Genomic DNA, 16,404 nt, shown 5'->3' with positions numbered 1-16,404 from the left:
AGGAGAAGGTTTTCAGGTTTCGGACACAATCTACTTTTGAACATTTCATATTTTTCCTAAAATCTTTTAATGCATCTGACATATTTTTTCAGGAAATGTGTAAATTAAGACAAGGTAGTATTTTAGTAAAAATGGTTAATAAAAATGAAAATTTGTTAGTAAAATATTATTTGAATTTTTTTTACTTTCCAAATTTGCTAATCCCTAAACTAAATAGGTATGTAGCAAAGATAAGTAAGGAAAGTAAGTGTGAATTTAGCTTACTGGTCTTACTGATAATGCCGGTAATGTGTTAAAAATTTAAAACATTAAATTATAGAAATTGATTATTAAATTTTTTGTATTTCATTAACTATTACTTTGTGGGAAAAATTTTAAATGTATTTTCAAAAATAGGAATTTTAAAAATTCATAATTGAATACATTAAGCATATTGTGAATTGAGGCTCCAGTTAGTTCAGAATTTCTTCATCTTTTCTTTATTTTAAATTGAAATTGAAGTAACAATTTATGTTTGCAAAACTTTACAAATGAATTCATGACTTCTGTTCTGTGTAGAAAATGTAGCGAATTACCTTAGATTGAATAAAAAACTTTGCGGATTTACTTGAAATACAGAAATCGTAGTTTAAATAAACTTTCCGCTCTGTTATCATGTTTGCGGATAGTTGGGAAAAACTCCTGTGGGAGAACTGATACGTTTCTCATACTCGCGACTGAGGGTGGATTTTTTTCCCGAAGTGCACGCAAAACAACATCCATTGATTTTTTATCCACAAGATTATGACACTCCGAAATCCATCAGTTGAAGCACCACATGAGATTCTATCGAAGAACATCTACCACAAATGCCGACTCTGTACTTTTCTGTTGAGCTTGCGCCCCAATCTTCAAGAGGAATTCACGTTTGTGCGCAGACTTTCTCTCTCCTGAGGGAAAACCATAGTGATGGTGATGAGGGGTGATTTTCCTGAGAGACCATTGTGTTGGCCGGTGAGGAGAAATTGAGCAGAAAAGTCTCCACAGAAGCGTCAGAGACTCTCTCAGTGACAGTCAGAGGGAAAGCTTTCCAAGTGTCGGTTGTGTGGAGGCTAATCGTATAGAATTTCCCGAGCACATCTCCAACATATCTCCAAAAACAAAAAAAAAGAAAACATCCTTTAAGGTGGTTTTCCGGCTGATATTTTACTTTTTTTTTTGAAAAATACTCAAGGACCATTTTTCACGGGAAAAGGTACGAGTATAAAAGATTTTCTCTAGTTGCGTGTTGAAACATTCCACGAAAAATTAGTGAAAACCCCTCTGCCGTGAAAATTGCCGTGTTTTGTGAAAAACAGAGGGAGACAAGTGGAAAAATTTTGTGTGGGTGGAAGAGGGAACGAGAGACCATAGTTGATAAACGTAAAGTGGATTAACGTGAAACAACCCCTCGTTGGCAAACACCCTACAAGTGAATTTGTGTGTGTTTCTCCCCTGTGTTTTCCAGCTCCCCCCCTTAAAGGTGCAGAAAAAAAAGAAGTGAAATCCAGCAGAAACACCTTGTGTGCCTCAGAATTCATTCTATATACACAAAATCGATCAGCATATGAAAGTTGTGAATTGATTGAATTTTCCGGTCGCAAAATCCCTCAACAATAGCCATTATGTTGCCATTGCAGCGGGAAAAGTGATCCCATTCACTGGGCGATATCGACAAATAATATTCCTGAGATTTTGCGAGCCACGGGACTATGTTGGCTTTTCCGGTTATTTAGGGAGCTACATCAAGAGAATACATTCAAACCGAAAATTGTGAGCCTGAGGTGCAGAGTGGTTTACTTTTGTTTGGTTCTTGGTTATTCAAAAAGTCCATCGGAACGTTGAACAGAAGGTTACAGATGAAAATGTGGCTCTTAGGATTACTACTGTTGGCTGTTCAGATCATGGCAAAAATTGCCGACACTGAAGTATCCATTGAGGCGGCTTTCCAAGGTATTTACATACACTACATACATATATCCTTGTGTTTTGACTAAAAACATCCAAGGGGATATTGATCGTGAAACAGGTGTACACCACAATTTCAAAGTTCATCGACTTGCTTATTAAAAGGGATATTCAATAGTCTTCCATATTAGAGAATGCTCCAAAAATTTCACAAATATTGTTAATATTTATAATTTTTAAATTTTTATTTATTAAATATTTTATAAATTGTATTGTAGATAGTATTGGTAGATATAAGTCGGTCCATTCGATCTTTCATGAGCTTCACCATATATGGTGCCTGTAGAGTTAGAAGAGGCTAGTTTTGAGGATTTTAGTAACCATTTTTGACAGTTTCGGGAAATTTTTTTTCAAACTTCCCATAACCATAACCAAAGATAATAACTTTTCTTAGACCAGAGACGTTCAAGAATCGTTGAAACCGAATAAACGTCAAAATAAGTTTATTCTGGCACCGTTTTGACCATTGACGTACATGTTTCATTTGACGTTTATTCGGTTTCAACGGTTCTTGCACGCCTCTGTCTTTGACTATCACCGGTGACTTATGACTTGTGATGAAGAATAATTAGCGCTAATGGACGTGTTTCTCGGAAATATTTCACTTAAGGCCTCTACTACACATTGGGAGCAATATTCGTAATTTTTTAAGGAATTCATCTGCACTGCTATATAGGTGGAAACGTCAAAATTATGTCAAAAATGCAATTGTTAACGAAAATCGCTTCCAATGTGTAGGGGCCTTTAAACATATAACGGCATCTACACAGTTTGAATGACTTTCGTGGCAATGGAGCATTTTGACGTATTTTAACACGATTTATGACCTCTAATGGCCTCTACACACTAGAGAATTTTATGTCCATATTGAAGAAAATTCCCTATGCTTGAGTAGGAAAAACTATTTAATATAGACATAAATTTTTCTACTGTGTAGAGGCCATTACGTAGATAAATCAGCAGTTGCACCGACTTTTGATTTATGCACGTAATACTTTCTACACACTAGAGAATTTTATGTCCATATTGAGGAAAATTCCCTATGCTTGTGTAAGAAAAAAAAATTTAATATAGACATACATTTCTCTACTGTGTAGAGGCCATTACGTAGATAAATCAGCAATTGCACCGTCCGTTGTGGTATTTGCATTTCTTTTGTGTTAACATCGTAACGTAACTGACATTTACCGTCATTTGTACCAAATGCAGATACAAAACAAATGTTGTATCTCTATCTTTTTTTATCTGTATCCTGCTGATTGAGGAACAAAATAACATAGTTTTCTTGAATCCGTTCCACATTTAGATTTATTATAAGGAAATTATCAAAATTTCGTCAAAAAGACAATTAAATAAGGACGAAAATCACTCCCATTGTGTAAAGGCCACAAGTAGGGGAAAGTACTCTCCCTTCGAACGTTCATGCCTTCGAACAATGTGAATTTTCTTTTAGTTTTCCTAAGAAACACATATTTCTATTAAATATTTGTTAGATTATTATTAATTGTTGATAATACCATGATAGTTTTGTGTAAATCTTTGACAAAACAAAAGAAATTCACATTATTCGAAGGCATGAACGTTCGAAGGGAGAACACTTTCCCCTACTTCAATTTGGAGTTTTCTTTTTTAACAGACCAGCAATGGATTAAAAGAATACTTCTTATTTATTCTCAATGAACTTGCGTACACCTTTCAAGATGAATATCTCTCCTTTGGTCCACCCTAAAAACGCGAAGTGCAGAGGAAAAATGTTCCCTCATTCATTTTCTCTGAACTTTGTGTTTCTATTTTTCGAGCTACCACTCAGAAAAATTTCCCAAAATTAGAGAAGTGAATAAGTAAAGAGGAAAGAGAGGAAGTATATATATTTTTTACTATTACCCAACTATAAACATTCATTTTACCCTGAAGATAAATATCCAGACAGAATAATACTATAGGAATTTACTTTCTCTTGAATCATCATGGTGTGTCTCATTCATGGTATTTTTCCGGGAAGATGAAGGTTAGAGGGTGGAGACATTGGAGGAAGGTGAACAATATAACAAACACAACACACGAAGGGGTGAAGAAGATTTATTCTTTGCTATGGGAAGGTGTTCACAGAAAATGCTTTCGGAAGAGTCGTCTACATGAAAGACGGTGTGTAAGGTGAACATAAAAGTTACAATTGTAATGTGGAGGGAAAATTGTTCGTGGATTTGGGAATGAGGAAAGGCATTCGAAAGCCCTTAGGACATAATAGGAATGTAAATGTAAAATTGCTGAACAGATGCTGCTTTCGCGGGTTTGTCAAAGAGAACTTTCCACATTAAACCCATCGAATTTCACACACAGGCAGTGTGTCCATGCATAAGCTAGAACCACTGCGCGAAGATACATTTTCCTGTTGTTTTGATATGAAAATTGTTTTTTGAAAATGCAATACATAAATGAACTAATTAAATTGACCAAATGTCCCTCAGACTTTCTCGTTGATTGGACCACAATTTCCCGGTACTTGATTGCATTCATGAATTGGAGAAGTGCGTGAGTTGGTTTGGAGTATCATGAGTATCACTTATCAAATGGTGCAACCACGAAGATTGACAGTGGATCTGTCCGAAATGCTAAATGTGCTAAATTGAACATATTGAGGGTATATATGCTTGTGAAGCTGCACAACCCCTTCATCCACTTAGATGTACAATTCCCTGGACAAATAGCTGCTGGAGTCAATTGCCTCATATGCAAACGATGCTCGGAGTGAATTTAATCAAGACCACCCACCCTGGGAAACAGCTAATCATGTACACGAAGGACCCTGATGAATTTCTCAAGCAAATTAACATCAATTTTCTTTTCGGTTAAAACATTGCTTATTCATTGAGACACAGTTTTCACAGGTGATGTTGGAATTTAAATTTTTAAGTTACCTGTAGGGGAATTCTGTAACAGTGTGACAATGTCATATGACAAATTTAGGAATTTTTATATGGGAAATTCGGAAAAATTAATTGAAAATCAGATTCATTCCACTTGCTAAGAGCTTTATAGAGCTCCTTGCAATAGCTATTTCATACTCACTGGCCTTTAATGTAGTCCTATTCCCAAATTCATCGCGACAATTTGTCATATGACATTGTCATATCGTTACAGAATTCCTCTGCTGATTAAACAATGTCGATTGATATCCTTGCAGAATTATTGGCCGATTTGTCGTTTTACGAAAGTGAATAAAATGTTTTTCTCGTATTTGAGAAGGTATCTAGCAACTAATGGCCTCTACATACTAGGATAATTTATATCCATATTGAAGAGTTTTCCCCAAACAAGCCTATTCGAAAAATATAATTCAAAATTGAATTAAATTTCTTTATGTCCTCTACATACTAGAGAAATTTATGTGCATATTGAAGAAAATTTCCTATGCTTAGGGAAAACTCCTCAATATGGACATAAATTTCTCTAGTGTGTAGAGACCATTAGACTGTAAAGGCCATAAGACAGCACAGTTCGCAAAGTCCGCGATAATCACTCAACATCCGTAGTACGACATTGGTGTACGACATCGATAAGAACAGCACAACAAAATTTCTATTGATAAATCTTGAATTTCTCATGTTTTCTTCATTGTCATTAAATTTATCAAGAATATATTGCACCGTACCTAAGAGGAAGCAGTGCTCGATATTCTCTCAGAATGTCGTTCGATTTGTCGATCAGCTTGAGTCGAATTTGAATTTTATTTCATACAATTGAATCTTTTGGGGGAAATTGAGTGGCCAAAGCTCGATTGAGCTTTTTGTCGAACAATTTGACATTATAATCTTTATCGATCGACATTTCATATAACTCTTTTTTAAGAATCTAGTTCGACAGTGTTCTGCAACTGTCACGGACATTGGCGAACAAAGTATATCATTCGATACATTAAAAAATCTTTACATTCTTTCACTAACGGCAAGCGATAAATCGACCGACATTTTGACAGAATGTTGTTTGACGTATGATGTCAAGTACGTTTTTTTTCCTTCCAACGGTCCCAACTGTTTCACTCGTTTCACTGTTATCCTGAGAACCTTTAGAAACATTCACTTAGCTGCTAAATCACTTCAATATCCTCTTGGAATTGTCTATATATCTCTGGATCCTTCTTGGAACTCTCAAGATGAAGTGTTAGACATTTCTTTATTCACGTGTTTCATTTAATAAACTTGAAAGAGCACCTCGTCCAAATCCAAAGTGTGAATGTGACAGGGAAAAATCTCTCGGAAAAAAGTGACTTAATAGAGAACGAAGCAAGAAAAGGTATAATACGGAGGAAACACCTGATAGAGAATGAAGAGAGAGATACAAGCAAATGGGCTCCGAATCCTCTTTAAACGTTGAAAAAAGTGCCATTTCGCAGATTCTACTGATAATTCTATGAACAATATGATAAGTATGCAGAAAAAAACTCAGTCACAATTGTCGGTATTATTGCTGGGAAAGGGTTAAATGGAGTGGGTGAAGGATTTTTCTATGTCGTATTTCACTTTTTAACCCTATTCCTCTTGGCAACGAAATATTTCGGGAATTTCACAAAAATTGTGTTAATTTCCTGTTCGTTCGAAGCAATTACTCTCTTCCAACTGTCTTCCTGTCACTTGCTCTTTTTTGCAGCTTTACTTTCAGCCCAAGCATGAATCCTGAATCCTTTTTCTCATCCAAAGTACCATCTCCTTTCACTGTCTAGTTCATTGGTTTTAATGGGAAATGACTCAATGGTGTGAGATAAATTGGATGAAATGTTAAAAACATTTAAATTAGAGTGACAAAAAGTGCCAGAAAGGAAAAAAATAGTCCGAAAAGTTTGTTACATCAAGTTAAAAGCTTTTGTGCAATTTTTTATCTGAAACTTCTTTTATATTTTTTTTGATTAACGTTAATTAATTTAGGACAAAGATATTTTTTTTTAAATAGTTTTAGTAAATGCTTTTTTAATCAGAAAAAAAATTATTTCAGAGAAATTAAATGACTGAAAAAGACGTTACATTAAAAGTGGAACAATTTAATAGCATTGCGCAAAAGAACTTTCGGAAACTCAATTGGGTTATTTTCAGAACTCATTTACAATGTTGGAAATTTTCAACATATGCTTCAGTAAAGATTAAGGCAGAATTAGCTAGCAAATGCAATTTTTCTTTGCATGTAATTTGTGAAAAATTTATGCATTGGTAGACTGTTTAAAATTGAATTCCCGAGGAAATGTGTTCTTAATTTTATGGGAATTGTCTAATATATTTAATATTTGTTTAATATTCTTTGTAAGACAAACTAAAATGTGACTCTGTCTAATTTTAAATCTGGCTAATCTACTTCAGTTCCCAAATTTTTGTAGGGACGTAGGGTGTAATAGGGTAATTTTGAACAAAATCCAATTCCGAATTTTAAGATTTCCTCACTGTTTCCGATGGACACAGAAAGTAAAGTCTGCAAAGAAGTACAAAACCTATATTAAAAATAAAATTCAAATCCACAATCAGATTCTGTTCAGAATGGCCCTATTGTACCCTAGTATGTAATTTTCTAGGTAAAGTTCGAATAAAGCAATTTTAAGTCACACGCTCTTATACGCTTATGGACAATTAAAGTTAATAACTTTGAATACAATACTTGATACTATAATAAGAGGAAATTCTGATAGAATAGAGACAGGCCAGTATTACAAATTCAGTTGTAAGTAAAGACAAAAAACTTTTATAAAATAAACCACGCCTGTTAAAAAAACTTTTATTAGAAACAGGTTGAGTTTGAAAAATGTGAAGCACAAACACTTAGGGGAAAATGGGGCAGTTTCAGACAAATGTAGTTTTCTAAGACTCATTTGCCTAACATTTATAAAATTCCGGAAATTCTATAAATAGTAATTTAAAATAAATAAATTAAAATTTAGGGTAAGTGTGCCAAATTTCGGCATAGTTGCATGCAAGCGCCAAAGTCTCAAGTTTAAATGTAATATTTAAAAAAAAATGATTTTTTTTAATTCTTTTTCTGAAAGAGTGTTGCTTGGAACCCTGTAAAGAGTTTACCGTCTTTATTTACTCTAAAATCATTTTTAATACATTTTAAAATGAATAAAAAGATAGACATAGCTTTGGTGCCCTATTTCGGCCACCTTCTTTCTCATAGTTCCTTGCCCTTCGGGAATTCTTCCAATATCTTTTTCACGTTATCTCGTTTGTCGAAGCTACATTTCGATAATTCGAGCCAGAAATTCGAGGAACAAAAAAGGTGGCCGAAATTGCAAGCTGGCCGGAATTTAGCACACTTACCGTATGTTTATTAATAAATAGTGATTTAAATTACTATTAATAGTAATTTAAGATCATTCAAGCACTCTCTCTCATCAATTAATTACGATTCAATAATCAAAACTTATTACATGATCAATTTACTACCAATTGGGACTTATATAACCGGATAAGAAATGTCAAGACCCTTCCAAAAAATTCAAAATAATTGACCAATTGATTGATCAATAATTCAAAATGCCGAATTTTCTGGGCATAGTTATGCTTGGACGAAATTTCAAATCAATTACCTCTAAAACATATCCAAAAATCATTGAAAAAGCTTGGGACAATTTTGAGAAAAACCGAAGAAACATGGTTTTTAGGAGATGGAAGGGGGATAGGGGGAAAAGGAAAAAAGACCGTTTGGGATAATGTCTACTTATGGGGGGGGGGGGGCGGTAATCGAATACCGAAAGTCGATATCTCTTACCGTTTGACCTTTAGTTCGGGAACAAAATTAATGATTGAAAAATTAATGATAATATGGACATTCTTTGGGTAGTATTCCGGCTACCTTTTTTCTGACCACCTTTTGTGACGCAACGGATAGAAAATTTTAAAACGTCAAACGGAACGAGTTTAATATTTAGTTTAATACGTTTATATGACCCACAAGCCTTGAGATCTTCCGTGTAATTTGTCCTGAAGATCTGAAGAGTAGCATCTCAAATTTTCCAATTCCTTTTCCACATCATCTTTTTCATAGAAGCGATGGTTTTTTTCTCTGAACATTGTAGAACTCAGAAATTGAAAAAAAAAACATAAAATGAATAAGAAATTTAGGAAAGCAAAAGATGTTGCCGGAATAGGCAACACTACCTCACCGGAGAGACGCTCACAAAGTATATACTTTTTTGCGCGAAATGCAGGATCCAGCACTTGAACTTCACCACAAATCGCAAGACTGCTAAAAACATAATCGATCTATCACATTTTTTGTAAGACTCTTTCCACACTGAGATTTTACAACGCAATTTAATTTCAAACTATACCTAAAATGTAACGGTCTTTCTGTTAATACATCCTAAAATGAATAAATATTTAAAAGCAAAATGAATTAATTGACTATTCGAAGATTACATATATAATTTTAAATAATTTATTTCCATGGCCGAAATTACACTCAAAGTGGCCGAAATTAGAAGCAATCCGAAATTTGGCACACGTCCCCTAATTAATTTTTCTTGATGGATCCTAAATTTAAAAATTAGCAGGCAGGCGCTTTGGGAAGCTGACGACTTTCTCTTATTATATTGTTTTATTTTAATACGTTGAGAAAACGCTTGCAAAAGGTAAGGTGAAGTCCTCGTTAAGTCTTTTAACGGCTTTTAATAAAGCAATCGTATTGTAAAAGTAAGTATTCTGATGTAAAACTTACTCCGAACCCTCTTAAATCACATAGTTACTCTGAAAGTTGCAAAAGTTGCCTCAAACACTAATTTCTGTACATCTTTCTGTTAAATGAGGCAAAAGCGGCAAAAAGGACTCCATCAAACACAAATAGGGTGACTTTGGAATAAATCAATGCTCCAGTCTGAATGTCTGGAAGAAACTATCAATTAATTTCTCAATGGTGGAAGGAAGAAAATGCAAATTGAAGTGGAGGGCAAAGAGTGCAAAATCTCATCGGATCGTATGCATTAATGCAGAAAGAACACAAGACTATGAGGAGAAAACTTTTCCCAAGAAGCTTTCAACTTTCTCCAACTTATACCATGCTCATTGTTTACCTTTTTCTCCACCATTCCGTTTTGCAAAAAAAATTGTTAATACTTCTCATTAAGTTTAAATTTATAAGTTTGTGCAAAGCCCGGAGATGGGAAATTTTCTTCTATGTCTTGAAAGATTGCATCTCGTTGAATATCTCCATTTTAATCTATTTCATTCACCGTCAAGATTTTATGGTTCCCCCACGCACATGCAACCCTGGGAATTGAATTATAATCTTCCTAAAATCTTGCTGCTGGGGGGGTGCTCTCCTTTCCCAATGTTCCAGCCGGAAAAGCAAAGAGAGTAGAATGTTCCTAAGTACACTTCCGTGAAAAACGTTACGTGCAATTTGTGTCACTTTCCAAGTAGATTATCAATTTTCCACTCATTTTCCCATTCACCCTCATGGGATAGTCTTCTATAATTCAATTTTAGTCCCATACCTCCGGTCCATGTATACAATAAATTGTGATTTTCACGTTTTCATCCCCCATCTGAAGCATATAAAAGGGGGGCAAAATATCACGCAAAGTTGACCGCCTGGGGGGAGGAAAAGCACATGAATCGATGGGTGTGAGGGAAATGAGATGAATTGTTAGTTTGTGAGAAAGTGCATTAAATTCAAACCTCCAAGCGCTGCATAGTCCAACCATTTTGATGAATGAATTTACTCTATGGGTCTTTCTCTACCCCCCAGCATCCCTCATACGTCATACACACTCGCTCTCAACACTCTGCGTGAGAAGTACTTGAGTTGGAAAATACCATTTGCGAGAATTGCTATGAGAAAATTGCGATCGAGATCGTCAGCGAAGCATGATGTGCTTATTACAAAATAATATCTCAATATTTGGCATGTTCTAGCCGTTCTAGCAATCCATTGCATCACCTTTCCTTGCAACTTCAACACTCAATACAGAAGTACGTAAACATAGGGGTGATCAACTACACCGATAAGCGACACATTAAGCAACACTTTAGGCCATGAATTCCTTTCACTCAGAACTTGTTGACAAGACTTATTTATGCAAACGTATTTGAGGACTTAACAATTGCCGTTGAAAGTTTTGGAAGGGTATTGTGTTAAGCCAGGTAAACTTATTTCTTGTGCAAATGAAACTTTGTTGGTTGCAGGAATAACGTAGAAAATCAATTAGGATTAATTAACTCGTTCAATAACTGATTGTGATAGTCTTTGTTCTGGCGATGACGCTCTTTGAAAATAAGCCGGAGTGAGGCTATTCGAATGAACTTTTTCTTACACCCGTTTATAGGGAAAAATATTAGGGGAGACTGGGGCAAAAGGTCACAAAACGGATATTTTAATTTTTTACAAGCTACCGGAGCGCCCCAGAAATTTCTAATTAGCACAGTTGTATAGGAAATTTACTGCTCTACAACTTTGTGAAAGTCATTTTCCTCCATTTTATAAAGAAATACAGGGGCATGACATTTCCTATGTTTCCCATATGTTTCTAGCGAGCCGAAGAAACTTTTGAGTTTATTAGCTATTTTCTGTCATTATAGAATGAATTAGCAAAAAATACTAATACCAAATAAAAGCCAATTTAATAACGAAGAGGCAACCGAAAATCCTAAATAGGCAACCTACATAGTTTTGGAGATAGCTCGTGAAATGTGTACGAAAACAGGGGAAAAATTACAGTAAAACCGGTCGCATTTTTCAGAATTAATGTCACCCCTCCCCCCCCCCCCCCCCCCCTGAGTAAATACATTTATCGAGCCGTCTTTAAGATAGTTTTGTGACCATTATCATGGGATATTATATTTTGATTTGCTTCATTACGAGATTCCGTGAATTTAAAAAAAAATACCTAGATGACATATTTTCATGGGAAATTTATTCCTCTACGACATTGTACAACTTGTGAGACTTTGGTACTTTTTACCCCAAGTGGTCATTTTTAATGAAAGGTTTTCTGGCGAAAAGAATCTTTGTGGATATAAGCCGACGTTAATTGCAATCAACAATAGGGGAAAACCGGAAGTCGTCGGGAAGAGATAATCACTCAGGGAAACACATCAACTATCATCAGAGCTTTCGGTTCGGTCTCCAAGCCTTCATCAGTGGTCAAGTCTTGTAATCTTTCTCTGAGACTCGTTCAGGGTTTTGGTCAGGATTACACCAGGGCATAAAAGGGAATGGGGGTAATGCTAACTGTTGTGCTAACAAAGAAAAATTCCTAGCAAGACACGAGACGAAGAATAAGATCCGAAAATTGTGCCAAGTATTACAAAAATTTGTAAAATACAGTGTAAGAAGAAAAGTGCCCCCATTCCCTTTTATGCCCTGGTGTAATCCTGACCAAAACCCTGAACGAGTCTCAGAGAAAGATTGCAAGACTTGACCAGTGATGAAGGCTTGGAGACCGAGCCGAAAGCTCTGATGATAGTTGATGTGTTTCCCTGAGTGATTATCTCTTCCCGACGACTTCCGGTTTTCCCTATTGTTTATTGCAATTAACGTTGGCTTATACCCAAGGAAAATATTTCAAAAATGAGGCTAAAAATTTCAATATTTTTTATTTTTTAAATTTCCTTTTCTAATTCTAAGAAACTTACGACATTGTAGAAGGTCTATGGAAGTCATCGATGGAAAAAATTTAATCGGCTATTTCTTTTGAAAGATATAGAATTTTGAAATTTTTGATTTGTGACTTTTTGTCCCAGTCTCCCCTAAGTAGTTCCGAAAATAGTTGTACATAATATTAGGAAAAAAGAGGTAAAGAAAGGATTTCCAGTATTTCTTTTTTGTTATTAGTAAACATTTCAAAAAAATGTCTAATTCATGTGGTAAGAACACTAAATATTCACTTTAAAAGAATTATTATTCTTAATGCTTTTATAAAATAAAAAAAAACACTTTGGAAAAAAAAACCTAATACACTAAGTTTCTTCTAGAAGCATTAACACTACCTTAATTTTTCATCTATCAAGTTATTTATTTATTTTTTAATTTAAGCTTTGAAAGGAAGACCAACGATTTTTATCATCTCCTCTAATGTATTTTTTTGAGTCGAATGTTTAATTTAGGGAAAATGTAGTCATATCGAATGGAACATGTTTGGACTCATTTGTGACGTTTTTCATTCCCTAATAACCCTTTCATTCCTAAATAAATTTTAATTAATTTCAAACGGTTGTCAAGTGATAACTGACTGATAAATTAAACGTTTATTAAAAGTTTAATTGTTTCACTTTCATTCTGTTTTTTGCAGGTTTTAAGATGATATTATCTAATATTAAAAAAAGTTATTAGTAAAATATTTTACTCTTAAGACCATGCTATGCTTTAGTTAGTTTAACCCATTCAGTCAATGCACCTGAAATACTTGAAATAGATTGTTCATATTTTGAAATTAGTTTCATACAGATTAATAGATGATTTTTTTTGAAAAGAAAAAAAAAATTATCTATCATGGGGGCGCGGGGAACCCTTGTCAAACACGCGTCTTAACGGTCACTGTATTTAAATTCTGTACATTAATTAATTACAAATTCTTTTTATTTAGATAGAGTAACTATCTAAGAATACAAATTAGCAATCAGAATTCAAATCAGGAAAGAGGATGGAGGTCAATTTTAAGAAATTCGACGGGATGTCGTATTTTCTGTTCGCCATTTTGAGCAAAAATTTTGCATGACCTTCCGCGAAGCAAGAAAATAATAACAAAATGTATTTCTATCGCTGTCGGACTTTTTTTTGAAATAATTGAAAGACCATAGTAACGAAAAATCCATTCCAGACAGAAATTCGGACATCAATTGCGCGGAAATAACTGATCAAAAATCGTCTATTTTTTGATTAATAAATTAATCGATGGATACGAATGGGTTAATAGCTAAACAAACTTTGTTATATGATACGAATATAAAACAAGATGTTGTTCGATTTTATTTAAAAATTTTAAATAATTTTATAAATATTTGTATTTAAAGCTTCGCACATTCTGAATTCAAATGCTTTATATTTTTTCCAAATTCCTTTAATGAATCTGACCTAGTGGAGATATATTTTAATAGCTAGTCTTAAGTCACACATTTTTTTGAAAAAAAAAGGTCAGATTCATTGAAGGAATTTGGAAAAATTTAAAGTATTTTGTAGCCAAAGTATGTGCCTGAAAGACGTCCCCTAGTAATTTCTGTCAACGTCAAAAACATACATAATTTATCACAACTCTAAAGTTTCATATAAGTTAAAGAGCTAACCAGTTGGAATGTTTTTGAACTAATAAAAGACTCTTCTATGAATCTAAATTTAATATTTTTTTCATGAAAATGATTCTAATTGACGATTCTCAAATCAAGCATGAAAAAAATCACACTGAATTGATATGTTGTTATTTTAATAAAACAATTAAGAGCAATTCCAAAAATACTCTAAATAGATTATTCAGGAATTAGAACTTTTGATTAATAAAGTTATTCAGTATGTTCTATGGTTTCAGTTTGCTGAATCCGTTCCACAAAGTTATAAGTTCATTGATTTTCCTGTTCAATAGAGTTAAATAGGGACTTGTTGAGTATATCTCTTCAAAATACTGTAGATGAATTGAATGTCTGAAAAGTTTCGATCTTATAAGATTTTTTTTATGTAATATTCTCGTGAGAAAACTTCTTGGTAATTGCGTCTTGAAGTGGAGAAAATGAGACAATGTGCATCTCCTGTAAATTTCTTTCTAAATACCTCAACAAGGTCTTTCTCGAGCAATTTGCATAATTTACGCTCGTACAAAATTACCTCAGAGACACAGTGAAATTTAGTTGGATACCCCTCACTTGGAGTCTCCCATGGGTTCCACATTGTTTGCCATCGAGACATTTCTCTATTGCTTGTCTGCTCCTCAATATGTTTTCCCCAGTGTCGCTGAAATTGGCGCTCTTTGTGGCAAATTCCACCCTCGTTGCATAAATGGGGATCCTTTGCCGGTGAAACCAGGAGATTAATGGAATTATTATGGTGTATATGGAGAGTTACGCAAGGAAAAACACTCTTGCACATCGAGTTCTTCAGACAATGCATTCACTTTAAGAGCACTGCGATGCTTCACTAAATAAAGTGTTGAGAAAACTTCTTGGAAAATCGTCCAGAGGTGTTGTATGCATTACTTAGCATTAAATTCTTAGAAACAATTTGCGTTCTTTTTTTCTGGACAATGAGTAGGATTGGATAATTGAATTTCGTTGTTTTGTACGAATTAAGGTAAAGTACCCTTACTCGACCGGGTTCCTCTATTCGATCGGTGGGTCAATTTTTGAATATTTGATGGTAAATTTCATCAATTTCTATGAATTTGTCACTGATTTGCATTATTTAAAGAATAATTGACCTATTAATGTTGGATCATACACAAAATATTATAGCAAATATAATTAAATTGAATAAATAAATCTACCGGTCGAATAGAGGAACTGGTCGAATAAAGGGTACTTTACCTTAATTTAAAATTTTTAATTGAGATTTAATAGAAACCTCTGAAATATTTCATGTATAATTAATTCTGAGTTCAACTTGTAAACAATTTGGCGAACAATATCTATAATAAGCATTGTAAATTTGAGGTCATTCCTGACTTAATTTTGTTCTTCATCTTGAAAAGTCCTTCAAAGGAAAAATTGACATATTAATTATTATTATTGTTAACCAAAATAGTGGGGTAAGTCAGATACAAAATCTCAAACTCAACCGACATTCGGAAAAGATAGCACGAATTTACGCAATTTTCCATACATATTTTAGATGAAAGTTTGGCAGAACTTACATAAGTGTATTCCCCTCATCAGAAGGCCAAAAATGAGCTGTTTTTCTCGATTTTTTTGGGGATTAAGAAAAGACCAAACTTATTGAAATTTTTGGTTGGGTCAGTGTGCCAAATTCCGGCCAACTTGCAATTCCGGCCACCTTTTCTGTTCCTCAAATTTCCATGAATTTTTAGTTTTTACATACAGAGATTACACAATGCAAAAGAATAACAAAAAATGAAGCTTCGACAAACGAGATGACGTGAAAAAGACATTGAAAGAGTTCCCTAAGGGCAAAGAACTATGAGAATGAAGGTGGACTAAATAGGGCACCAAAGCTATGTCTACATTTTTATTCATTTTAAAATGTATTAAGAATGATTTTAGAGTAAATAAAGACGATAAACGGTTTACAAGTTTCCAAGCAACACTCCTTAAGAAGAAGGAATATAAAAAATCAATTTTTTTTTTAAAAATATTTCATTTCAAAGTTGAGACTTTGGCACTTGCATGCAACTATACCGAAATTTGGCACACTTACGGCGAAAGGTTCATAATTTTGTCCAGTTTCTTATTTTGGACACTTTGAGGATTAAATTGGACACTAAAAATAAAGTGATTAAAA

At 34.0% G+C, this 16,404-nt stretch overlaps 1 protein-coding gene across 1 annotated transcript in view; it reads left to right on the top strand.

The window, feature by feature from the left end:
* Positions 1–1,022: 1,022 nt before the first annotated feature.
* LOC129798952 (pikachurin) overlaps positions 1,023–16,404 on the top strand; it is a 178,973-nt gene continuing 163,591 nt past the window's right edge. Inside the window, exon 1 of the mRNA XM_055842482.1 lies at positions 1,023–1,971. Coding sequence (XP_055698457.1) covers positions 1,878–1,971 — 94 coding nt within the window. The 5' untranslated portion in view covers positions 1,023–1,877. The remainder of the gene's footprint in view (positions 1,972–16,404) is intronic.

Source organism: Phlebotomus papatasi, chromosome 1 (genome assembly GCF_024763615.1).
Source record: "Phlebotomus papatasi isolate M1 chromosome 1, Ppap_2.1, whole genome shotgun sequence".
Taxonomy (NCBI): Eukaryota; Metazoa; Arthropoda; class Insecta; order Diptera; family Psychodidae; genus Phlebotomus; species Phlebotomus papatasi.
The sequence above is the reverse complement of the archived record's forward strand: the minus strand, read 5'-3'. Positions and strand labels throughout refer to the sequence as shown.